The 27,602-nt window shown below is 33.4% G+C and overlaps 1 protein-coding gene across 2 annotated transcripts in view; it reads left to right on the plus strand.

Moving 5' to 3' along the window:
* HFM1 (helicase for meiosis 1) overlaps positions 1 to 27,602 on the plus strand; it is a 128,951-nt gene that overhangs the window by 32,144 nt on the left and 69,205 nt on the right. For both annotated transcript variants that reach the window (XR_007478961.1, XM_033432488.2), the window contains exons 11-22: positions 659 to 859; positions 943 to 1,031; positions 5,275 to 5,318; positions 5,426 to 5,527; positions 5,911 to 6,056; positions 7,003 to 7,097; positions 7,713 to 7,846; positions 8,646 to 8,693; positions 16,669 to 16,749; positions 22,391 to 22,482; positions 23,958 to 24,064; positions 24,160 to 24,207. Coding sequence is in view for 1 of the 2 variants with exons in the window: in XM_033432488.2 (XP_033288379.2) it covers positions 659 to 859; positions 943 to 1,031; positions 5,275 to 5,318; positions 5,426 to 5,527; positions 5,911 to 6,056; positions 7,003 to 7,097; positions 7,713 to 7,846; positions 8,646 to 8,693; positions 16,669 to 16,749; positions 22,391 to 22,482; positions 23,958 to 24,064; positions 24,160 to 24,207 (1,187 nt within the window). In the remaining variant the exon portion in view is untranslated. The remainder of the gene's footprint in view (positions 1 to 658; positions 860 to 942; positions 1,032 to 5,274; positions 5,319 to 5,425; positions 5,528 to 5,910; positions 6,057 to 7,002; positions 7,098 to 7,712; positions 7,847 to 8,645; positions 8,694 to 16,668; positions 16,750 to 22,390; positions 22,483 to 23,957; positions 24,065 to 24,159; positions 24,208 to 27,602) is intronic.

Below are 27,602 nucleotides of genomic sequence, written 5' to 3' on the forward strand. Positions count from 1 at the left end.
CCTTCCTGTGCCATTAAAAACTCATTAATTTATCTTCCTGTCAAAGAAACAATCAGTTTCATAGCAGGGCACGGAAGCCTGATTACTAACCAGGCTATGTGAAGTTAAGGATGGCTCTCCACAGCTCCAGAAATTAACTAAGGACTCTAGCATTGAGTCTGAAATGTGCTTTTGGCACTGCTATCTCTCAGTGTTTATTTGTTCTTTGTTTAAAAAAGTTGTCAGCCTTTGCCAGTCTAAGCCAATCATTACTTTGCTACTCTTCAGCTAATATTTAGGATAACACAAGAGAAGTGTCAGCCATATCTGGGCATCATTCTGAAAAATAGCAAAGAAGTTACAGTGCTAGTGAGAAATTTGACTTCTCTGTTGAAATTAATTTTAATTTTACTTTAGACTCTTAGGAGGAAAATAAAACAAAATAATAATAATTAATTGGAAGTTTACCATGTTAAAAGTGGGTATAATCTTGAACCACTGTTATTGAAAATATTTACCAATATATCAATAGAACAGTGTCACTAGAATATGTAATGTTGAAAAAGACTACTTGACTAAATATTTTTAAACTTGACTTTAAAGTGAACTATAATTGGGCTTTTTAGCCATAAAACTTTACTAGAAAAAAATTTAATGTGTATGTTTCTGTCATTTAAAGATTGCAGAATGGCTTTCAGATGGTGAAAGATCTGCTGTATGTCTGAAAATGGATGAGGGACATAGACCAGTGAAACTTGAGAAAGTGGTCCTTGGATTTCCCTGCAGTAATAACCAAACCGAATTTAAGTTTGATTTAACCCTCAACTACAAAGTTGCCAGTGTTATACAAACGTACTCTGATCAGAAACCCACGCTTGTGGTATGGTTTGTTGGTTGCTTATTTTTTAGTGTAATGTTCAGTTTTTAATATGATTAATACAAAAATTATTCATTCATTTTTAGTTTTGTGCAACAAGGAAAGGTGTGCAACAGGCTGCTTCTGTTCTTGTGAAAGATGCGAAATTTATTATGACTGTGGAACAGAAACAGAGGTATATTTTAAATTTTTTTCTTGGAGGTAGAAAGACTTTTAGGGATAACCTAGATGAGATGAGAAAACTGGGTTGACCTTTTCAAGTTACTTGACCTCTCTAAGCCTTAGTTTCCTCATCTGTAAAATAAGGATAAAAGTAAGTTGGATGATTAAGACAATGAATCTTGATGCAACTGTGATCCTGTCTTCTTTATTTCATAGCCAGATTTGAAAGATTATTCATATTGCTGTCTTCAATTTTTTACTCACTTTCAATCCAGTATCTGTTGTAATCTTTTACTAAAGCTGATCTTGTTAATTGATTTCTCAGGAGCTTCTAACACATTTGACCACTCCCACCCAATTTAAAAATTCCAGACTCTGTGTTTCCATGATCATTTCTACCATGTTTCTTGCTACTTTGCTTTCTACTCATTCTCAGTCCCTTTTCACTTATAATACCTGATTCTTAAATGTTAACATTCTAGGGGTTCTATCCAAGGTTCATTCTTTCTAATGCCACACTCCTAGGTATTTGAGTCTCATTATCACATGGTTCAAAGAACATATGTATACACATATTTATATATGTCTGTGAATTTACAAATTTACAGCTCCAACACAGACCTCCATTCTGAGCTCCAGGTCTACCATCCACCTGCCTGACATCTCCGATTGTATATCTGTGGGCATGTCAAACTCAGTATGTCCAAAAGAGAACCTTGGTTCTTTCTCTCAAGTCAGTTCCTCCTCCAGTGTTCCCCATCCTGATTATTTATCATCTCCCTAGTTGCTCATGCAGAAACCTGTCATTGACATCTCCTTCACCTTCTTCCCCATAGGCAATCAATTACCAAGTCCTGTCTATTCTTACTTGTAAATATATCTCAAATATATCATTTTATCTTCATCAACACTGCCACCTTCCCCATTCAAGTAATTATTAATCTCTTGCCTTTTATCTGATGACCACAAACACACTCTTATCCCACTTTAATCTATTATATTCATAGTAGAGTGAATGTTTAAAATTACAAATCTAAACATGTCATTTTTCTGCCTAAAACACTTTAATAGTTTCTTGTTGTCATTAGGCTAAAATCCTAAATACTTAATATTGCCTGCAATACCCTGTATAATGTGTTCTGTGAATACACCAAACTGTTATCCTACAGAGAGCTTTCCTGAATCATATTTTCTTTGCCCAGAATTGTTTTTTACCTCTTATTCATCCTTCAAGTCTCACCTTTAATATCAGTTTCTTAAGAAGTTTTCCATGATTCTTAGTGTCCCTTTATTTGCTTTTACAGGCACCCTATATTTTTATTTCATAAAACTTACTGTAATTATAATAAATATGCTTTTGTTTAATTGTTATTTAATATCTGTTCTATTCCTTAGATTGTAAACGTCTTGAGGAAAGAAGGACTCATGGTCATCTTATTTACCCCTCAATCTTAGCAAGACTCAGCAGAGTGCCAGCACATGCTTACTACTAATATTAGCTTATTATTAATAACAATTTTTGGAAATAAATAAGTTTAGTGGTAGACCTCAAACCAAAGTTGGATTAGATCATTACATGTGGATATGAGCAGATACTGATTTTTCTGACTAATTTTCTACGGTGGGGGATGTACTTTCCTCACTTTGGATCAGATCAGCTTTCCAATTACAGTCTACCCTGTGGCTACACCTTTGGTTACTTTTCAACCAAAGATGTGTACCAAACCTAGAGGATACCACTTTAGCTTTCTGACATTTGACTTTCTATCCACTAAAAGGGTGGATCTCTAGTCATTTAGTGCATTAAAGAATTACATATGCAGCCACCTATCCATGCTGTATATACTATTTTCATAATTTTACTTCTGCTTTAAGGATTTAACTTGATCTCCTTAGTTACAGCCATAAGATAAAAACTCTCTATGGTGCAGCTTTTGTTACAAACATCAGCAAAGCATGATTAAACAATAAGATACAGTAGAGAGCCAGAGAAGGAGAAACCAAAATAGAGCTTATAGCCAAAAAAGTACATGAGGTCTAAGAGGTAGACAGAAAGGGAAAATGTGAAATTAATGCTATCAAGATAACAATAACATAGATTTCTTTCTACCTACCTCTTTGTTTTATACTCTAGAGAATATTTATCATATATCACGGTCAGTCTGTTACTCAGGCACAATAAACAATTGAATAGATTCTCATTTGTATGTTCGGCTTTTACTTCATTCCCTGAGAAAAGCATAAGTGAAAAGGAGTGGAATGCCATTTTGAGTTGCTATAGACTAGGGGAAGAGACTGCTGCTTATGTCAATTCCCCTTTAACCAGTCACATTCTAGCAGCTCCCTCAAGATTTCTTTTTGCCCATAAACCCCAGATTCTGTTACTAAGGTTTCTAAACTTGTCTAACATGCCCAACTTTTTGTGTACTCTGGTCTCTTTAGCTTTTTTAAAAATAATTTTTCTGTTGTATCATGCATTTAACTTAAAAAAATATTTCTATATTTTAAAAAATTTTAGTTAACTTCAGGAAGTTAATTGGTAGTATTCTCATTGTGAAAATGTTTCCTGAGCCTTTGGGGGTATTTTTCTCTCTTTTTTTTTTTTTTTGTGATTTTATTTATAATTATTTATTTCCCTATTTTCCCCAGTTTTTTTGAGATATAATTGACATATAGCACTGTATAAGTTTAGGGTGTACAGAATAAAGATTTGACTTACATATAGCATGAAATGATTACCACAATAAGTTTAGTGCATATTCATCATCCATACATATAGATACAAAATTAAAGGAATAGAGATGTTTTTCACTTGTGATGAGAACTGTTAGGATTTACTCTTTTAACAACTTTTATATGTAACATGCAGCAGTATTAATTATATTTATCATGTTGTACATTGTATCCCTAGTACCTATTTATCTTATAACTGGAAGTTTGTGCCTTTTGACTCCTTCATCCAGTTGCCCCTCCCCACCCCCTCAACCCCTCGCCTCTGGTAACCATAAATCTGATCTCTTTTTCCATGAATTTGTTCATTTTTGAAGTATAATTGACCTTCAACACTGTGTTAGTTCCTATTACACAACACAGTGATTTAGTATTTCCATACATTTCAAAATGATCACCATGATAAGTCTAGTTACAATCTGTCACTATGCAAGATATTATATAATTATTGACCATATTCCCACACTCCACATTTTGTACCCATGACTCATTTATTTCATAACTGGAAGTTTGTTCCTTTTAATCTCCCTCACCCATTTCTTTCCTCCACCCACCTCTCTCCCCTCTGGCAACCACCTGTTTGTTTTCTGTATCTATGACTCTGTTTTTATTTTATGTTTGTTCATTTGTTTTGTTTTTTAGATTCCACATGAGTGAAATCATGTGGTATTTGTCTTTCTCTGTCTGACTTATTTCACTTATTTGTCTTTCTCTGTCTGACTTATTTCACTTAGCATAATACCCTGTAGGTTCATCCAGTTGTCACAAATGGCAAGATTTCATTCTTTTTTATGGCTGAGTAATATTTTACACACACACACACACACACACACACACACACACACACACAAGTACCACATCTTCTTTATCCATTCATCTATTGTTAGACACTTAGGTTGCTTCCATATCATGGCTATTGTAAATAATGCTGCAATGAACATAGGGGTGTATATGTCTTTTTGAATTGGTGGTTTTGTTTTTGTTGGATAAACACCTCGGAGTGAAATTGCTGGATCATATGGTAGTTCTATTTTAAAATTTTTGTGGAATCTCCGTATTGTTTTCCATAGTGGCTGCATTAATTTACATTCCCACCAATAGTGCATGAGGATTCCCTTTTCTCCACATCCTCACCAACACTTATTTGTTGTCTTTTTGATAATAGCCATTCTGACAGGTGTGAGGGTATATCTCATTGTGGTTTTGATTTCCATTTCCCTGATGATTAGTGATGTTGAGCACCTTTTCTTGTTCTGCTGTCCATTTGGATGTCATCTTTGAAAAAAAGTCTATTCAGGTCCTCTGCCCTTTTTAAAATTGGATTATTTAGGTTTTTTTTTTCTTAGTTATAAATTAGGGACTTCTCAGTATGAAAGTTAGATATTCTCTGCTTCTTAAAGATGGTTTTCAAAAAATGATGTTGTGAAAATATTTTGATATCTGTAATCTTCAAAATAATTAACTAATATACTAAGAGTTTTGATGTTAATGGGAATAACTCAATAATTTTGTGTTTTTTAAAATAGGTTACATAACTGTGCATATTCCATAAGAGATTCAAAACTGAGAGGTAGGTTTAGAGATAATTTTTGAATAGTATTTTCAGCTATAGATAAAAAGAGCCAATTACTGATGAAATATCAACAGTACATAACAGATGATATATTTCTTTTATAGATATCTTAATACATGGTGTTGCTTATCATCATGCTGGTATGGAGCTGTCAGATAGAAAAGTAGTTGAAGGAGCTTTTACTGTTGGAGATCTACCAGTTCTTTGTAAGTAAAACGTATTCTTGTGAATATTATGAGATCTTTTGGAAAAAGAAAAAGCTCAGGTATTCTGACTCATTTCTGCTTTTCTTCCAAGAATCTAAAATTATATAACTATCCATACATATACGTGCTATAGTAAACTCTCTGGCAATTTTAGTTCTTTATCATCTTACTGAACATAGTGCAATTTGAAAAGTAAGAATTAGTAGCTTTTTGGTTTTAAGATATATTATTTTACGTTGTAATGTTTTCTTTTTCCTTTTTATTCTAAATTTCCTATATATGAGTTTTATTACATTTATAAGAATATATCTTCTATAAGAAAATGTTTACTTGAAGCAATAAAGTTATATGACGTAAAAGTAATATTCCATAATTTGATGCAGTTACTACCAGTACCTTAGCCATGGGAGTAAATTTGCCTGCTCACCTAGTAGTTATAAAATCTACAATGCATTATGCTGGAGGAATGTTTGAAGAGTACAGTGAAACAGATATTCTACAGATGATTGGTAGAGCTGGTCGACCTCAAGTAAGTGACAGTGTTTCACTTTTTGTAATTTATTTTAAAGACAAGATAAAAAGCAAAAAAAGGAAATAATTTTGTATTTTTTCTTAAACAAAAGATTAACATTTCACGTTTAGATTAGGTTTAAGCATAAATGTAACTAAGAAAATGTACTTTAACGGAGGAGTAGAAGTAAAACAAGTCTCACCAAAGGAGACATACTCCCTTCATTCCCTCTAAGCTCCCATTGGTTGATGAATGGTTGGGTTGATAAATGGTTGGGTTTATTAATGTGTATGCTGTTAAAGAGTTTTTTTGGTTTTGAGTATTTTTGGTTTTGTTTGTTTTTTATTCTGAATAGGGATGCTATTGGCATTTTGGATGGGACAGTTTTTCATTGTGTAGGACTGTCATACATTGCAGAACATGTACCATCCCTGGATCCTAGCACAAAATGCCAACAGTGGTCCCAAGATATTGCGACAATTAAAAATCAGCCCATACGCATTATAAAACATGGCCTAATCTGACAAATTCTTGAATAAAGAAGTCATTCATATAGGTACTAAGGGAAAATTTAGGAAGAATATCTTTTCAAAGAATATCAAAATATTGTGTCATACAAATTTATAATTATTATAGGATAAATTAGATTATAAATAAATTGCCCCGAATCTTACAGCTTTTAACCAGTTACCTAAGTTTGTTTTGATATTACTACTGCCAAAATTATGTTACATTGAAACCAAAGTGGTACTTTTACATCTATACTCTTGGAAGGTTTTTAAGTCAAATTTTCAGTTAATATTCAAATTCAGAAGCATTTTTAAGGCCTTCTTGACCTGTTGTTTAAGACAGGGAACTGTTTAATATAAAATGAAAATCTTGAGTTATTGAAGAAGACTGGTATCAACATGTGCTTTTCTTTACTAAATTTCTCTGTTTTCTTTTTTTTTTTTTTTCCTTCCAGTTTGACACTACAGCTACTGCAGTTATTATGACTCGGTTAAGTACAAAAGAGAAGTATATTCAGATGCTAGCTTGTAGTGACACTGTAGAAAGCAGGTAATATGGAAAATATTCCCAAAAGATGTTAATACGTTAATGTTAATATAGGCTGTATTTTTCCTTTTAATATATTAGGGGATTTTCTTGAAACTTTTCAATAATCTAATTAGAAAGTGTGTACTTTTAAGAAATTTAATAGTTAAAAAAGAGACAGTGTAATATCTTTGTTCAGCAATGCTTCTTAGCATGCAGTTGCATGTATCCTTGTTATAAAAGGCCAAATTAGTAATGGGAGGAATGTAATTTTCACATCTTTTTACATCTTTAAAATTTGCATAATAGTAGGAGACAGGCAACCTGAGACCTTTTAGTAAAGTGTTTGATTATAATACTTTTGGGGAAAATAGGATGTAATCCACTCCCCACCCTTTTTTAAAGCAATAATGTCTTCTAGATCCATGGAGTAGAGAGAAATCTATAATGTTTTTAAAAGTTAAACTGACATTTTAAGGTTTTGTCATATTTTTGAAAATTAAGTTAACTTTCATGAATTATTAAAGTAACAATATTATTCAATTAAATTATTGAATTATTCAAATATTATTCTAAACAAGTAACAGTTGTATGGCACTGAAATATATATTACTAATGAAAAGGTTTTTTTTTCATTAGTTTGCACAGACATCTTATTGAGCATTTAAATGCGGAGATAGTATTGCATACCATCACAGATGTGAATATTGCTTTGGAATGGATACGATCAACCTTGCTTTATATCAGAGCCTTGAAAAATCCATCTCATTATGGTTTGTTACTTTGATTTTGAAGAGTAGTAACTTTATCAAGCCAATTGGGCCTACTTTATACTAATAAGTCACAGAATAGATTATAGAAACTAATAGTTAGCAGAAGTAAAAACAATTATAACAAATACAGTTAGAGCAAGAGTAGAGAAACGTGAGAAATATTTATCTGTTTTACTTCTAGTCTTTTAATAAGGTTTGAAATCAACACCATTAAAAATAGATCTTTTAGAAAAAAGTTATCTCAAAAATTTTTTAAATACCTAAAATTATTTAAAATAAGTTAAAGTCAAAAAGAGATTTTGAATTTTGTCTGAACTGGTGTTCAAATCAAAGTATATAGTAATACTGTTGCTGCTGGAATTTTCTTCTTGCTTCTAAAGCTAGCACACATATGGTTATGTTGCTTCTAGAGGGTTCTTTCATGTGGTACAGGTTATAAAATAAAAATGCTTGGGATTGCAGAATATCAAATTAAAACCTGACGTGTTATAATACCATTCTAATACACATAGGTTCAAAACTTTCAGACCTCTAAGGAAAAAAAATACATGTAGTATTCCTGGTCACTGTTATACAATAAAAATAACAAGAGATAGCCAATTGATATTGAAAGGATTTCACAACAGTGTTTATTTTCTATAGATGTTTAAGCCTTGTTTTAACTTTAAGCTACTTTTTTCTTCTATTTAAGATTGAGTTAGATTACTCTTTTCTAGTTAACTGGGGTATAAAGTGAGCTTATAAAGATGAATTCATCTCATTGTATTTTATTTTTAATAAATTGTCATAACTTATATAGGTTTTGCATCTGGATTGAGCAAAGATGGAATTGAATCAAAATTACAAGGTTAGATGCATTTCCTTCTAAAAAATTATATTCTATACATTTTAATGAAAAAGTTTAGTTATTTTGAAAGTAAGAATGCTCCAGGAAAGTATTTTTTAAAGTAACCTTGTTTGCAGAAAAGAAAATATGGATTTCTTTTTCACAGGTAAATAAAGCTTGGCACAGGTACTTTTTTTCTGTATTAATCTATTTATTAATTCTATCAGAATATCTTCCTTTGTATAACATGTTAACTTGGTTTGTTTTTATTTTTAAAATGATCCTGGTCTTTGGAAATGTTGCCTATAGATACTCAACTCTTTATGTTCCTTTTCTAGTTTACTTTTAACTGAAAATATAAGCCAAGCTTGATTATGGGCTTCTTATCTTAATCTGTGCTAATGAAATATTCCTATCAAACCCAGTTTTAGTTTTCAGTTAATCACTCAGTATTTCATTACCTATCTTTTAAAATATCAAAATATTGTTAAGCATTTATTAGGAGTAGAAATTGCTGCCTCTTCATTGTATTGAGACTGTCTTCCAGGAAAAGAAAACATGTTAGATCCCAAAAAATATTTAGCCAATTTTAATTTATTCTCTACTTGGATATACACATATGGCAAATAAAAATGCAGAGATAAGGATGAAGCAGTAAAATTGTCTTTCTTAAAAATAAATATATTGTTAAAACATGCTGATTAGGGGCTTCCCTGGTGGCGCAGTGGTTGAGAGTCCACCTGCCGATGCAGGGGACACGGGTTTGTGCCCCGGTCCGGGAAGATCCCACATGCTGCGGAGTGGCTGGGCCCATGAGCCATGGCCACTGAGCCTGCACGTCCCGAGCCTGTGCTCCGCAACGGAAGAGGCCACAACAGTGAGAGGCCCGCGTACCACAAAAAAACATGCTGATTAGCAATAGCTTATGTTCATGATGCAGCTGTTGAGAAACAGATCTATAATATAGTTGTATTATTCTTTATGTATTGACCAAATTTGTAATGGAGTTTTAAAAGCATATATTTTTTATCATAATGATCAAATACACAAAATGAGACAGACCAAGAAATATCTTGCTATGTTCTGGTAACTGTAAAGATTTAACTTTTCTTAAATGTTCTTTTTTTTTTTTTTCATTTTAACATCTTTATTGGAGTATAATTGCTTTACAGTGGTATGTTAGTTTCAGCTTCACAACAAAATGCATCAGTTATATATATACATATGTTCCCATATCTCTTCCTGCTGGTGTCTCCCTCCCTCCCACCCTCCCTATCCCACCCCTCCAGGCGGTCACAAAGCACCGAGCTGATCTCCCTGTGCTATGCGGCTGCTTCCCACTAGCTGTCTACCTTACGTTTGGTAGTGTATATATGTCCATGCCTCTCTCCCGCTTTGTCACAGTTTACCCTTCCCCCTCCCCATAGCCTCAAGTCCATTCTCTAGTAAGTCTGTGTCTTTATTCCTGTTTCACCCCTAGGTTTTTCATGACATTTTTTCCCTTAAATTCCATATATATGTGTTAGCATACGGTATTTGTCTCTCTCTTTCCGACTTACTTCACTCTGTATGACAGACTCTAGGTCTATCCACCTCATTACAAATAGTTCAATTTCGTTTCTTTTTATGGCTGAGTAATATTCCATTGTATATATGTGCCACATCTTCTTTATCCATTCATCCGATGATGGACATTTAGGTTGTTTCCATCTCCGGGCTATTGTAAATAGAGCTGCAATGAACATTTTGGTACATGACTCTTTTTGAATGATGGTTTTCTCAGGGTATATGCCCAGTAGTGGGATTGCTGGGTCATATGGTAGTTCTATTTGTAGTTTTTTAAGGAACCTCCATACTGTTCTCCACAGTGGCTGTATCAATTTACATTCCCACCAATAGTGTAAGAGGGTTCCCTTTTCTCCACACCCTCTCCAGCATTTATTGTTTCTAGATTTTTTGATGATGGCCATTCTGACTGGTGTGAGATGATATCTCATTGTAGTTTTGATTTGCATTACTCTAATGATTAGTGATGTTGAGCATTCTTTTATGTGTTTGTTGGCAGTCTGTATATCTTCTTTGGAGAAATGCCTATTTAGGTCTTCTGCCCATTTTTGGATTGGGTTGTTTGTTTTTTTGTTATTAAGCTGCATGAGCTGCTTATAAATTTGGGAGATTAATCCTTTGTCAGTTGCTTCATTTGCAAATATTTTCTCCCATTCTGAGGGTTGTCTTTTGGTCTTGTTTATGGTTTCCTTTGCTGCACAAAAGCTTTTAAGTTTCATTAGGTCCCATTTGTTTATTTTTGTTTTTATTTCCATTTCTCTAGGAGGTGGGTCAAAAAGGATCTTGCTGTGATTTATGTCACAGAGTGTCCTGCCTATGTTTTCCTCTAAGAGTTTGATAGTTTCTGGCCTTACATTTAGGTCTTTAATCCATTTTGAGCTTATTTTTGTGTATGGTGTTAGGGAGTGATCTAATCTCATACTTTTACATGTAGCTGTCCAGTTTTCCCAGCACCACTTATTGAAGAGGCTGTCCTTTCTCCACTGTACATTCCTGCCTCCTTTATCAAAGATAAGGTGACCATATATGCGTGGGTTTATCTCTGGGCTTTCTATCCTGTTCCATTGATCTATATTTCTGTTTTTGTGCCAGTACCATACTGTCTTGATTACTGTAGCTCTGTAGTATAGTCTGAAGTCAGGAAGCCTGATTCCTCCAGCTCTGTTTTTCGTTCTCAAGATTGCTTTGGCTATTCGGGGTCTTTTGTGTTTCCATACAAATTGTGAAATTTTTTGTTCTAGTTCTGTGAAAAATGCCAGTGATAGTTTGATAGGGATTGCATTGAATCTGTAGATTGCTTTGGGTAGTAGAGTCATTTTCACAATGTTGATTCTTCCAATCCAAGAACATGGTATATCTCTCCATCTATTTGTATCATCTTTAATTTCTTTCATCAGTGTCTTATAATTTTCTGTATACAGGTCTTTTGTCTCCTTAGGTAGGTTTATTCCTAGATATTTTATTCTTTTTGTTGCAATGGTAAATGGAAGTGTTTTCTTGATTTCACTTTCAGATTTTTCATCCTTAGTGTATAGGAATTTATCAAGTATCTTTTCTGACCACAACGCTATGAGACTAGATATCAATTACAGGAAAAGATCTGTAAAAAATACAAACACATGGAGGCTAAACAATACACTACTTAATAACGAAGTGATCACTGAAGAAATCAAAGAGGAAATCAAAAAACACCTAGAAACAAATGACAATGGAGACACGACGACTCAAAATCTATGGGATGCAGCAAAAGCAGTTCTAAGAGGGAAGTTTATAGCAATACAATCGTACCTTAAGAAACAGGAAACATCTCGAATAAACAACCTAACCTTGCACCTAAAGCAATTAGAGAAAGAAGAACAAAAAAACCCCAAGTTAGCAGAAGGAAAGAAATCATAAAAATCAGATCAGAAATAAATGAAAAAGAAATGAAGGAAATGATAGCAAAGATCAATAAAACTAAAAACTGGTTCTTTGAAAGGATAAACAAAATTGATAAACCATTAGCCAGACTCATCAAGAAAAAAAGGGAGAAGACTGAAATCAATAGAATTAGAAATGAAAAAGGAGAAGTAATAACTGACACTACAGAAATACAAAAGATCATGAGAGATTACTACAAGCAACTCTATGCCAATAAAATGGACAACCTGGAAGAAATGGACAAATTCTTAGAAAGGCACAACCTGCCAAGACTGAATCAGGAAGAAATAGAAAATATGAACAGACCAATCACAAGCACTGAAATTGAAACTGTGATTAAAAATCTTCCAACAAGCAAAAGCCCAGGACCAGATGGCTTCACAGGCGAATTCTATCAAACATTTAGAGAAGAGCTATCACCTATCCTTCTCCAACTCTTCCAAAATATAGCAGAGGGAGGAACACTCCCCAACTCATTCTTCGAGGCCACCATCACCCTGATACCAAAACCAGTCAAGGATGTCACAAAGAAAACTATAGACCAATATCACTGATGAACATAGATGCAAAAATCCTCAACAAAATACTAGCAAACAGAATCCAACAGCACATTGAACGGATCATACACCATGATCAAGTGGGGTTTATTCCAGGAATGCAAGGATTCTTCAATATACGCAAATCAATCAACGTGATACACCATATTAACAAATTGAAGGAGAAAAACAATATGATCATCTCAATAGATGCAGAGAAAGCTTTTGACAAAATTCAACACCCATTTATGATAAAAACCCTGCAGAAAGTAGGCATAGAGGGAACTTTCCTCAACATAATAAAGGCCATATATGACAAACCCACAGCCAACATCGTCCTCAATGGTGAAAAACTGAAAGCATTTCCACTAAGATCAGGAACAAGACAAGGTTGCCCACTCTCACCACTCTTATTCAACATAGTTTTGGAAGTTTTAGCCACAGCAATCAGAGAAGAAAAGGAAATAAAAGGAATCCAAATTGGAAAAGAAGAAGTAAAGCTGTCACTCTTTGCAGATGACATGATACTATACATAGAGAATCCTAAACATGTTACCAGAAAACTACTAGAGCTAATCAATGAATTTGGTAAAGTAGCAGGATACAAAATTAATGCACAGAAATCTCTGGCATTCTTAAATGTTCTTAACAGTTCATATTTGTCTTATTTTCAGTTATTATAGGTGGCTAAGTTTTGCCTATAAAGAATAGCCAAATTTATTATATAACTGGATAGAATGTTTTGGTTTGCTTGGAGCTCTGCCTTAAATTTCTTAGGAAGCGTCTTTAGCATACAATATGCTGTTTCCTAAATTTTGTTATACTTTCTTACTCAGTATCCTCCAGTACCTCTCCCATCACTCTTAGAATAAAATGCAAACTTTCACCAGAACCCACAAAGTCCTATTTGGTATCCCCATGCCTATTTCTCTAACTTTATCTCTTGTCACTTTCTCCTCATTTATTCCACTCTGTCCAAATTGGCTATCTTGCTGTTTCTTAACCACATCAAGCTTGTTCGCACTTCAGGTCCTTGCACTCTCTTTATTCTTGAAACACTTCTTGCATATTTTACGTGGCCTGAACCTTCATTTCATTCAGGTCTTTGTTTACATATCAACTCCTCAGAGAGACCTTCCTGGACTACCTTATTTAAACCCACATTTACAGAGACAAAGGAAAAACAATTTCCATATTGTTACTGCTGTTTTCCTGCTCTTGGAAAAGGTGATGTGTTTATGTTGAAAATTAGGATGACTACATCCTTACTTTAATCAGAAATTATAAGCTGTGTATCTGAAATACACGTAAGCTTAATTAAATAAAAGCTTAAAAAACTGTTATTCTTTAGTTCCTGTCTCAGCTTTATTTTCCTTCATAATACCTTTCTTTTTTTTTAATTTTTATTTTATATTGGAGTATAGTTGAGTAACAATGTTGTGTTAGTTTCAGGTGTACAGCACAGTGGTTCAGTTATACATATACATGTATCTATTCTTTTTCAAATTCTTTTCCCATTTAGGTTATTACAGAATATTGAGCAAAGTTCCTTGTGCTATACAGTAGGTCCTTGTTGGTTATCTGTTTTAAATATAGTGGTGTGTACATGTCAATCCCAATCTCTCCCTCCCTCGTAATACTTATCAATACCTGAAATTATTTATTTGTTATTGATTGCTTTCATCAGTAAAATACAAGTTTTATAGAAGAAGAACCTTGCCTTGTTCACTACTATAAACTTTAAGCTTAGAATAGTGCTCAGCATATAGTAAGCATTCTTGTTTGATTAACTTACTGAATATTAATTTTTTTGAAGTTGAAAGTTGAGAGCATTGTTTTTTTTTTATTTAAGTGTAGTCGATTTACAATGTCATGTTAGTTTCAGGTGTACAGTATAGTGATTCAGTTTTATATATATGTATATTTTTCTTCAGATTCTTTTCCCTTATACATTATTACAAAATATTGAGTATAGTTTCCTGTGCTTGTACAGCAGGTCCTTGTTGGTTATCTATTTTATATATAGTAGTATGTACATGTTAATCTCAACCTCCTAATTTATCCCTCCCCCTCTTTCCCCTTTGGTAACCATAAGTTTGTTTTCTATGTCTGTGAGTCTCTTCCTGTTTTGTAAATAAGTTCATTTGTATTATTTATTTTTTTTAGATTCTACATATAAGTGATATCATGTGATATTTGTCTTTGTCTTGCTTACTTCACTTAGTATGATAATCTCTGGGTCCATCCATCCATCCATGTTGCCACAAATGGCATTATTTCATTCTTTTCTATGTCTGAGTAATATTCTATTGTGTGTGTGTGTGTGTGTGTGTGTGTGTATATATATATATATATATATATATCACATCTTCTTTATCCATTCATCTGTTGATGGACATTTAGGTTGCTTCCATGTCTTGACTATTGTAAATAGTGCTGCAATGAACATTGGGGTGCATGTATCTTTTCAAATTATAGTTTTCTCTGGATATATGCCCAGGAGTGGGATTGCAGGATCATATGGTAACTCTATTTTTACTTTTTTAAGGAACCTCCATACTGTTCTCCCTAGTGGCTGTACCAATTTGCATTCCCACCAACAGTGTAGGAAGGTTCCTTTTTCTCCACACCCTCTCCAGCATTTATTATGTGTAGACTTTTGTTGATGGCCACTGATTGTTAATTTAATAGTGGGTAATTAAGAAAATTAGCAAAGACTTCAAAAGCCTTACTTAACCAAACACTTAAAACTATCAAGCTGCCTTAGCAATGTTGCTTAAACTAAAGTATTTTTCAAAGAACCCTGCTTTCTAAGGGCTATGTTTTTGTGAGTGGCTAGTCTATATAACATTGAATAGGTTGTGGTGTTCCCATTCTCTGCTGTTAACTGCCTCCAATCTCCTGGGCTTTTTTTTTTTTTTTAACATCTTTATTGGAGTATAATTGCTTTACAATGGTGTGTTAGTTTCTGCTTTCTAACAAAGTGAATCAGTTATACATATACATATGTTCCCACATCTCTTCCCTCTTGCATCTCCCTCCCTCCCACCCTCCCTATCCTACCCCTCTAGGTGGTTACAAAGCACCGAGCTGATCTCCCTGTACTATGCGGCTGCTTCCCACTAGCTATTTTACGTTTGGTAGTGTATATATGTCCATGCCACTCTCTCACTTTGTCACAGCTTACCCTTCCCCCTCCCCATATCCTCAAGTCCATTCTCTAGTAGGTCTGTGTCTTTATAGCAGGGAACAGAGAGAACACTGAATGCAACAGGTTACTACAATTGCTCTGATCCCCATCAATCAGTGAGAGTGAACTTGCATTGCTTCCTATTCAGAGGTTCCTTCCAGGTGCAATAGTGTCATATTCAGAGATGCTGAAGTAAATACTAGAAACATCAGCTAAAATAGTCATAATGGTTACCTTAAGAGAGTGTGGCAAACTAGGAGGAGGGGAAAGACTGGTGTTTTTTGAACAATCTCTGTAGAACTATTTGACTCTTTATACTTTGTGTGTATATATCTTAAAGCTTTTTTAAAAAGAAAAACTACTGCCGTATTGGAAGTCAAATGGCAAAACAGTTATTTAGACCTGGAGCAAGTCACTTAGCCTCTCTATTCTTTAATTTTCTAACTTGTATATGAAATAATACTAATACCTGCCATGTTGTGTTTTGAGGATTAAATGAGATAGTACAAATATATCATTTTAAAAGCTCCAAGTTGTAAATGTTATCACTTGAGTGTTATTTTTATTATTTGTATTATTTTTACTGTTAGAAAAATTTTTTCAGCATATTAGTCAGCTCTTTTGTTTAAATGAGTTTTTTTTTTTTAACCACTTAAATAGGGACTACAGTTCTTCCCAGAACAATTACACTGAAATACACCTTCAGGATATTTTATAATAAATTCTATTTTGTGTTGATTCTTTATTTTACTAAAGTTAAAATGTGTTTTCTATAATTGAACAGAATTATGTTTGAAGAATCTGAATGATTTATCATCTCTGGACCTGATAAAGATGGATGAAGATGTTAATTTCAAACCAACTGGTAATTTTTCCATCATTGTTAGTAAATTTAACAATTGCTTACTTAAGGCTAAATTAAAATTTTTTTTCTACTAAAATTTAGATGATGGTAAAATTGTGGTTTCAGTTCTCAGTAGGGTATCATCATTATTAGCATGATCAATTTATACGAGTTTTATTTCTGAAATTATAGATCTTCTTTTTGACAGGCACAGAATTTGTGTTCGCTAATGCCAGTGACTTTTAGCAGAGGATTAAAATGCTCAAATCTTTGGGTTGCTTCAGTCCTGTCATAACTCTTGTAGCTATCCTTTTGCCAATTCTTAATTATTCAAACATTGCTTATATGGTTGGTTACTTAGGCTCCTTTTCTCTCTGTCTCTCTCCTTTTGATTCTATATAGGGTATAACAGAAGCAAGAAAGAATGTTTTGTAGTTTTTACCACTCATGATTAGAAGTTTCTTAGGGGAAAATATTGACTTCATTATAACAAATTAAACTTTTTAAGAAGATATACTTTACTGAATAAAAATTGGGAAGTATAGGAAAGTTTAAAAAAATCAGACTATCTGTTAACATTTATGTATCCTTCCATTTTTAAATGCATTTTTACATACTTGCAACTGTACTATAGAAATGTATGATTTTGTATTATGTTTTTATTTGTATTTATTTGTATAAGGTTTTTAAAAGCAATTTACCTCCCTAACTCTCAGCCCTAGATTTATAACATTTGTTTCCTCTCCCATGGTTCTCATTCTGATAAACCTAATTTGTTTGTGAGAATTACCTTCTTTGTATTCTAGGATGTCTCACTAAAGGGGGCATGAGAATCACTAATATAACTTCTTCATCTATTCTTCAGATATTTTAACTCTCAAGAATCTTATTCCCACTATAATTCTTTCCCTGTGGAACTTCTTGAATCCACTGACAACATTCCTTCTGCCTTTAAACATACTTAATAAATGATATGTGTAATATTTGTCTTCTTTCTCAATCATCAGTGAATACTACCTGATTAATTTTCTTCTTTTTAACATTCTTTTGATTCTCTTTCTGCTTCTTTAATCAATTTCTCTTTGCTGACCTTTTTTGCTTTACTATGGGCTTCTTAAATGTGTAGATGTTGGACCTTTATTCCCAGTTTATGATAATTTCTTTGAAAACATAATTTACCTTCACAGCTTAAGCTATGGTCATTACGTAAATGAATTGTAGTTTTGATCCTGGTCTCTCACCTTTGCTATGACATTTGAACGTTAGTTTTCTATTGGAAATCTTTTCTTACATATATGACATGAAACTTGACACCCAGAGCATATAACAGTTAATTTGACCTGGAATACTATACAGTGGAATGAACATAAAATTTGTGTTCCAAATGCCTGGATTTCAGTCCCAGTTCTGCCACTCTGCTTGCTGTGACCTTATGCTTACTGAGCCTTAGTTTATTTATCTGTAAAACAAGAATATATTACACATCCTACTTACCTTACTGGGTTGTTGTGATGATGAAATGGGATAATGAACATTTACAGCAAAAAAAATTCCTCTGAAAACATGAGTCGTTGCTCTTTTTTGTCCAAGGTTAGGAAAATGTATCTCTACTTGCCTCTTATTCTCAATAGCATAACCGGTTTGTTAAGCCTATTAAAAAATGTTTGATGTCTTTGGTTTCTCTTTCATTCCTCACTCATTCCATGTCCAGGCAGGAATGTCCAAAAGGACAATCCAATCTTGGAGCTGAAAATATTCCTTATCACGTAGCAGGGTAATGTTTCCTAAAGTGTGGTTGGGTTAACTACTTCCTCTCAAAGTCAACTGAGGGTGCTGTTATGTTAAAAATGAAATTAATGAACCCTACTCCAGACCTACAAACCTCACCTTCTAGGAGTAAAACCTAGTAATTTAGATTTTAAGCTTGTTCCCTGGATGCTGCTTTTGCACATTAAAATTGAGAACTGCCTTGGGATTGATGTTTCAATAAATGGTATAGTGAAAATCTATTTAGATCTTCATGTCATACACCAATTTATCTTAGTGAGTGTTCTGGGGTGGGGGGTGAGAGACTCCAAATTAAAATAGAGAATGCAGTTTTACTCTAAACTATCTTCTCTAGGAGATTCATGGGGTTCAGTAGCATACTAAATGTGCTAAGAAGAAAGGTAGTAAAAAAGAGATGAAATTGATTAGCCTAAGATTTTTACTTTCTTATTTGTCCACAGAAATCTTTTAAATGGAAATCCATTAATATTGCAAAGAGCACTAATATTCTATCAGTGTTCAGTCTATCAATTTAAATGTTAATATCATCCAAAACACCTTTACAGACATACCCAGAATAATATTTGCCCAAATATCTGGGCACCCTATGGCCCAGTTAAGTTGATGCATAATATTAACTATCACAGCAGCTTAACATAAAATATACATTCTAGCTGAATGTAGCTGAGTTTTCAGAGGAATACGGTATTGTACATGATGCTGTTTTACCTGTTCCTCCTCTGGACCCAGTTTGGTCATGTACTCTGCTTTGAAAGCACATATTATGCAATGCCCAATCATTGGACATTTTGTCCTCTGTATTTATTAATTCAGCAGCCTCAACTCTTGTTACACCCTACACCATCAAGCTACTTAAAACACACACACATAAAGTGTTACATACATGTATGTATATATAACTTTATGAGGAATTTAACATGTCTTTTTAACTGTGCCAGTATTTTTATTAGGATCATTTAGGTTAGTGCTCTTGTTATAAGGTTGTATGAATTTTTTAGTTGTTTGCCTCAATACTTTTTCCCATAAAACCTTGTTATTTTTAGTATGTAGTTTATAGAATACAAGATTTTATAGGAATGCATATACTATATATTTACAGGAAATAAAGGTTTATGTAAATGTATAGGAATACTATATATTTATTTAAGGCTAAGAATTTTTATTAGCTGTGATTTGTAATAGTTTCATTATCAATCAGTTTGTTGTATTTTCTAATTTTCATTATTTCTTCTTTGACCTATGGGTTATTTGGAAATCTAGTTCTTAATTTCTGTACATATGATGGTTTTCTAGTTATTTTTCTTTTCAATTTTTTTGTTGTTGCTGTTGTTTTTGATATTTGATACAGTTGCTTTGTATCAGATAATATTTTCAGTATGATTTCAATCTTTTGAGAATTGTTGAGACTTGTTTTATGGCCCAGTATGTGGTCAGTTTTTAATATTTTGTGTGTGCTTATCCCTTTGGTTTTAAGCCCTCTCCCAGATAAATATCTTGTTAGTTCTTTGCTGCCTTATAAAAGATATTTCATATGTTTCATTTATCTGACTTAGTTGCCTTCAGCAGAGGCATTGGTTCATAATTACTTAGCCTGCTGTTAATGTGGATGGAAGCTCCTTACATATTATTTCTAATTAATTCTTTCTTTATGACTTCTTGTTCCTTTGTGTTACTATTACTTCTTTTATCTCTTTGAATATTTATTTTTTGTATTTAAATTTTTAGTCTGTATGTTCCAGTAATTCTGCTTCATATAGTTTTTGCTTTTTTAGTTTGTGGTTATAATACTCAAGTATCTAGGTATTTTTATCTGTATGCTTGTGTTCTTGTCCAGATTTTTGGCTATTCTGCCTGCTAATGTGTATAGAAGAAGGTCTCAAAAGGCCAAGTCTTAGTTTGTGCAAATTTATGAAGGATTAACAACCTTATGAAAATGGGCAGTAATTGCAAAAGGCATGGAAAGTCATTAAACTGGGATGCAAATCTTACCTCTGTGAAGGAGAGTGAAGGAAGGAAGGAGAAAAGGAAGGAAAGAGAGAAGGAAGGAGAATTTTATCCTGCAATGCAGTCCTAAGACCATTTGGCAAAGTTGATGGGGAATCTTCAAGTCAAAGTTGCCCATCCTAAGAGTCCCTTGGCTTATAGATCTTTCTTAATATTCCTGCCATGCTCAGTCATTTGTTTGTATCTCCTGAGAAGTGTGATCTTGGTGTGTACATAGTGATAGATTCAGAACATAGCAGTTGGGGCCATCCATCAGAGCACTTCTTGCAGTAGGATATGTGAGAGGTGCATTCTCATGACCTCTGCTTCCACTCTCCTTACCCCAAATCTATGACTTTTACTTTGAAATACCCTGTATTTGCTATTATTCAAAAGCTATATTGATAGCAAGTTGCCTCTTTATTTCCTCTCTTCACTTGCAAATTTTAAAAAATTATTTCCATTGCTTCTGCCTTGACTCATTTTCTTTATAGCTTTCTTTCTTGTTTATTTTTATACCTTACCTAGGAAACCTTCGTCCTTACTAATAAGCCAGCAAATATCAAGCCTTTTCTCAAAACCTTTCATTTTGACTAGCAGGGAGATACCCTATATTAAGTTATAAACATCTAGGATAAGAGGAGCATCTTAAAATTTACCCTACATATAACATATACTAGTTCCCTTGGTAACCATATTCTCGCTATCTCACACACTGCTCTCAGAATCTCCCTTTGGTGGACCACTGCATTACTCACGTTTTGGCTGAACATATTCACTAGACTCCTAATTGAGAAAGTGGCTATTCCTGAGTCTAAGTTCTGTCTACTGTACTTTATTCTTGGTGCCTATAAGTGATGGAATGTCAAATTCTTTCCTCTTCAGCAAAACCTGTAGCACATACTTAAATATTAGCCTTTTCCTTGAGTAACAGTATGCCTTTTTCCTCTTCTCAGCTGTTTTTTGTATGGGTTCACAAGACTTGAAATTCTTTGTAATGTTCTTGACAACTTATAATTGAAGCCAGTAACCTTTTAAATGAATTCCATTTCATCAATTACTTATCCTCACTCTACCCATCCTCCTACCCACAGCCTACCTGATGTTTTATTTCCAAAACAATTTAGTTTCAAATTCAAATTTAATTGAAATATTGCTCAAGAATTTTAAGTGGTCTTCTGTTATTTTACAAATCAAAACCAAAATCTAAACTCCTTTATAGCATTTAAAGGCTATTTCAGGGCCTCTGTATTCTACCTTTCATCATGTTTTGATAATAAAAGTAGGCAACATTTATTTAACGTTGGGCACTATGCTAAGTACTATGCATGTATTATTGCATTTAATCTTCTTCACAACAAACATATGAGAGGCATACTTTTATTATTCCCACATTACATTAAGAAACTGGTAAAGTAACCTGCACATGATCACGTAGTAACTAGTAAGTGGTGGCCCAAAGATTCTAAGCAGGTCAGTTTGACCTGAATTTTAGTCTTATGTTTATCAAGCCATATCTCTCATTACATTATTCTAAAGAGCCTTTTAAACTTTACTCTTTTGATAAACAAGTTTTGTTTTTTCCTGAGGTCTAGAAGGTAATCCCACATGGACCATTCTTTTAGGCTTAATTTCCTCTGTACTTAAGTTTGTGTATGTAAACATTATCATTAACTGGATTTTGTACTCTAGTCTAGCTATTTCACATGTGGTTATCTCCCTAGCTAACCTGTAGGTTCCAGAGACCGTGTCTTCTAGATTTTTTGGTGTCTTTTGTACCTGATGCTGTTAAAGGCACAGCAAAGATGCTAAGGAAATGTTTGTTAAATTGATGAAAATTCAAGTTGTTTCAGCTGATGGGGAATGTTTATTTTTCTGTCTTTTCCCACAGAGGCAGGAAGATTGATGGCTTGGTATTATATTACATTTGAGACAGTGAAGAAATTTTGTACAATCAGTGGAAAAGAAACTTTATTGGATCTGGTAAATTAATTTTCACAAGAAAATAAATATATAATGATATAGTATAAAATAATATTGGAGTAAATAATTTGTGTATCTCATGCAATTTAAGAATAAATGAGCAGAAAAGAAAGCATTTCTAATAGTGCTTATGTTTTTCCTCCTCATATGCCTTTGATTGTAAGATATAGAATAGTACTCCTTAGAATATATTTCCAATTGTATCTCTGTGTTAGGGCTAAGAAAATTCATATACATACCCAAAGTCAGGATGGCAACTGCCTTTCAACTTACGTAGTAATGCTGATTACCTTGGTAGTGGTTACCAAGTGTAATATGTTGAGAAAGAATGTGCTGAGAAAGATTCCAAGATGGTGTGGCATGGTATATTAGGAAAGTCTGCCATGAATGAGGGACACTGAGGGACGCATGTGCCTCCTACTTGCAACTCTTCCCTAAATCCTTTGCATCAGAATAATGATAACAGTAGAAAGAGAATAGTATTGGTGATAGACCAGGAAAAAGAACTGATTTTGGAGAAGATGGGAGTAAAAACAGGCTATACTAAGATATCACCAGTGGGGGCAACTTTGTAGCTGTAGCAGTGAATAGAACCATAGTCATGTTTTTGGCACCTGGTAACTGTATTGGTCCTTTCTTCCATTACTGGGGATATGAACATGAAACATGACATTTATATTTATTGTCAAATCCAAACTATTTATTTTTATTTAAAATATCTAAGTTGATTATTGTGATAAGATTATTATACTAAAAATTGCATTAAAATTGATGAATAGAAGGCTTGTATTTTCATGTAAATATTATTCTTTTTAAATTTATTTTTTTATTGAAGTATAGTTGATTTACAATGTTGTGTTGAATATTATTCTTAACTGAGAAGAAATCAAGAATAGAAACTCCCTAATGTTAACATTAACTCATCTGATTTTGAGTTCAGTAAGTGTGAAAGAGAATTAGAAAGGGTGTTAGTTTCATTTTACAGGTGTGAAAAACCAAAGCAGAGTCATTTGACAGAATTAAGCTCTAGAATACAGATTTCTTAATACCTACGCATTGTTTTCATTACAAAATAATCCTCAATAGGAATAATAATTTGCAAACTATAGAAGGGTAAATAATAATATAACAGTAGTAATAGCGATAGTAATGAAATCTTCATTTATTGAGTGCTTATTATGTGTTAGGTGCTACGCTGAATATTTTAAATTTTATCTTGTTAATCTTTACAATCTTACTGATATAGCCCCAGTGTGTAACACAGTGTCTGACATATAACAAGTGTTCGTAAACTTTCGTTAGTGAATGAATGAATCCTTAAAGAAGCAAAATGCATAAGGCAGGTTTTTAACTCTATTATGCTAAACGTGATGTCTCAAGGCAGCATTAAAAATAAATAAATACAGAAAAAATAAATGAGAGAAAAGAAGTAAAGAATGGACATAACTAAATGAACAAATGCTGAAATTTTATAGGTCACAATGGTAGCCAGCTGCAAGGAATTTCTAGATATACAATTAAGAACAAATGAAAAGAAAACACTGAATACTTTGAACAAAGATCCAAATCGGATAACTATCAGGTACAGAAATTAAATATGTTTTAAGTAATTTTAAAAAGGTTTCATTCAGTTAAAATAAATAATAATAATAAAAGTTTTGCCTTGTTTATTTACAGATTTCCAATGGGAGGAAGAATTAAAACAAGAGAAATGAAAGTAAATTGGTAAAGAAAATCAATTGTTAAATGTCTTAAAATACTGATTACCTGTCCCTGATTCATATTTATGAAGGTTTTTTTTTAAAACTTATTTTAAATTTCTTTTCCTTAATACAAAAAAGAACATATTTACATAAGAATGAGGAGTCAGAATGTAGGTGCGAAATTAATTTCCCAAAACTCAGACTTCAATTAAAAGAGATAATTTGTGAATTTTTAAATCAACAAATGTTGAGAGTGTAATCTGTTGAGGGAAGTTAGACAATAGAAGAAGATATGCTTCTCATCCACAGGAACTTTCAAGTTGGCTTGAATGAGAACCATGTGTATAAAAATAATGGACAGTATGAAAACACATACAGTAAATGTCTATTGAATGATAGTGGTATTCTGGGAAAGACATACTAAATGCAATGATATCAGTGAAGGAATGTTTTTGTGACAATGGGATGACTATTCTCCCAGGAAAGGGAAGTTTGTATAGAGGAGTAGTAGCTGGAAGAGTAAACTAAAGTTACATTGTATTGTAATGACTTTACCCAGTTTCCAATCACAAATGGTGCCAAGTGCTTGGTTTTCTGAGTATTTAGGTCTTAGTGTTAAACCATTTGATTTAGATCATTTCAGGTAAAAATGATTTTTTTTATGTGGCTCAATAAAACCAGTTGGCCAAAGAATTTCCTTTTTCTCCTTAGCTAAAGGAGGTCACTCGTTCTCTGGGATACTTCCTAACGTCTCATTGAATTTTATCTCCCAAATACCATGGCATCTCATAAACAAACTTCCACTGCTGTGTACAACTCATCAGGCAGATCTACAGCTTGGACAACAGAAGTTAATGTTCTGTTTCTTAGATATATTTCTTTAGAAATTTAAATATCCTTAGAGATCATACAGAACTTAGAGATCCTGTACCCAGGTCCTCTCATTTTACAAATGAAGTAAGTGATGCCTAGAAAAGTTGTGACTTGCTCGAGGCTATGTTGCTATACTGGGGGCTGATCTAGAACTAGAATCTAGATCTCTTGATTCTCACAATGTTTTTTTCAATATACTCTGTTGTATCAACTACTGAGTCAAATTAAATCAAGGTATTTTTCCACAAGCACCTTGTTGGGAACACTCTATTCGCAATTTTAACGCTTTCATTTACCTTACCTTAGATTGGGTCATACATTCTTTTCATTGGGACTGTCAGATTTTAAAATTGATGACTTTATAATTGTTTTTATATGTATCATAATTTAACTTCCCATTATAATTTCCCACCTTTATGCAACTACTTGAGTGTGGCTAGGAAGAGTGAATGTGTGTGGGGTATTTTCTTAATCCAAAATGTACAGTCTTTTGGTGGGTGATGATGGCTAATAGTTACCACTTTTATGTCTCTCATATTCCTGTTACTTTGCTGAATTTCAGATCAGTTCTTTTTCAGGTAGGTGTTAATCCTTTTAATTTTAACATTTTATCCTTCACCTTTCTGCCCTTTAAGGCTGTTTTTTAATTTTTCATAATTCCTGGGTCTTTCATCTTAAGCACTAGCTCTGTTTTCTTTATTTGGTATTTTTCAATGAACTTATAGGGTGTATTTCCAAGTCAGTGATTTCTTTTCACATTTGTTTGTTTCTTCTTATTATATAAGTAACGCATGGATTCATTTTTAAAGATTCAAAAATAAAATTTATAAAGCAAAAAGTCAGGTCTCCCTTGACCCCCAGAAGTAACTGTTATCAGTAGTTTGCTGTGGGTCCTTCCAATTTCCTTTCTATTTATTTCGTACATATATATGGGCTAATAAACATATGTTATGTCTACATATAAAAAAGGTCATACTATAATTATTGCTCCTGTCATGAAGTTCTTCTATATCAGTACATACACATCAACCTCATTTATTTTGATACCAATGTGTGTGTGTGTGTGTGTTGTTTTTTTTTTTTTTGCCGTACGCGGGCCTCTCACTGTTGTGGCCTCTCCCATTGCGGAGCACAGGCTCCGGACGCACAGGCTCAGCGGCCATGGCTCACGGGCCCAGCTGCTCCGCGGCACATGGGATCTTCCCGGACCGGGACACGAACCCGCGTCCCCCACATCGGCAGGCAGACTCTCAACCACTGCGCCACCAGGGAAGCCCCCAATGTGTGTTTTAATAGCAGTGTATTCCACAGTATGAACATATTATAAATTTTAACCACTCCTTTACTGATGAAGAGTTAGATGGCTTACAAACTTTTGCTATTACAAATAGTGCTGAAATGAACTTCCTTTTATTTACACCGTATTTTTCAAGAATTTCTGGGTGAAAAGGTATATACATGAAAAGATTTAATATTTAATGCCAAATTGCCTTCTAAAAAGCTTACCTTATTTACAGTTCCCACCCACAGTGTAAAAAGAATGACCATTTCCATAAATCCTCCCAATACTTGTTTTTTTATCTTGAACTTTTGTCAATCTAATGAGTGAAAAATTTTAAACTTTTCAAATCCCTAATTATTAGGAGGGAATATACATATTATTTGGTTTTATACAGAAATTTTAAATTGTTATAAAATCATGCATGTCAGTCATTTCCTTATGACTTCTAGGTTTTGTGTCTTGCTTACTTAGGAAGGCCTTTTCCATCCTGTATTTCTTTTTTTTTTTTCATCCTGTATTTCTTAAGATTAGGTTCAACTACATAAAATGGTAATAAAATGAATTAACAGTAGATTCAACAAAATAGGCTACTTTTCTCTCACAGAACATACAACTCAAGGTAGATAGTCTAAGGTAGATATAGTGGCTTCAAGGTGTCATGAATACTATGTTCCTATCTTTCTGCTCTGCTATCCCACACATGACTTCTATTTCAAGGTCACCTCATTGTCCAAAATTACTACTAGAGCTTCAGCCATTACACTTGAATATCCTCTCTCTTTTCAGTAGGTTTCTTGGAAGTCCCAGATAACCCTTTCTCACCTAATACAGCTAAGTACAAAAGAGACTGGGAAATGTCTTGGTGATAGTGTGCCTATATTAAAATTAGGATTCTGCTATTAATAAGGAAATAAAGAATGAATGTTGGGTAGGTAAAGCAGTCTCTGCCACACATCCTAAGATCATAGGACTTTTTCTATCGTTTCTTCTAATACTTTAAAATCATTTTATTTTTACCTAAAGGCTTTTCATAGGCATCTGGAGTTAATTTTTATATGTGGTATGTTAAGAATTTAATTATATTTTGTCCCTGAAAGATAGTCAGGAGTGTTTGATAACTATGTTGTCTTTCTCTCTTTGCCTATTGATTTGGAATGCCACCTTCTCATAAACTAAATTCCTAAGGATCTGATTCTGGACACTTACTGTTAGCCTGTTTATTTTGTTGCCGTGACAATACCACATTGTTTTACTTGCTATTC

This window comes from Orcinus orca, chromosome 1 (genome assembly GCF_937001465.1).
Source record: "Orcinus orca chromosome 1, mOrcOrc1.1, whole genome shotgun sequence".
Taxonomy (NCBI): Eukaryota; Metazoa; Chordata; class Mammalia; order Artiodactyla; family Delphinidae; genus Orcinus; species Orcinus orca.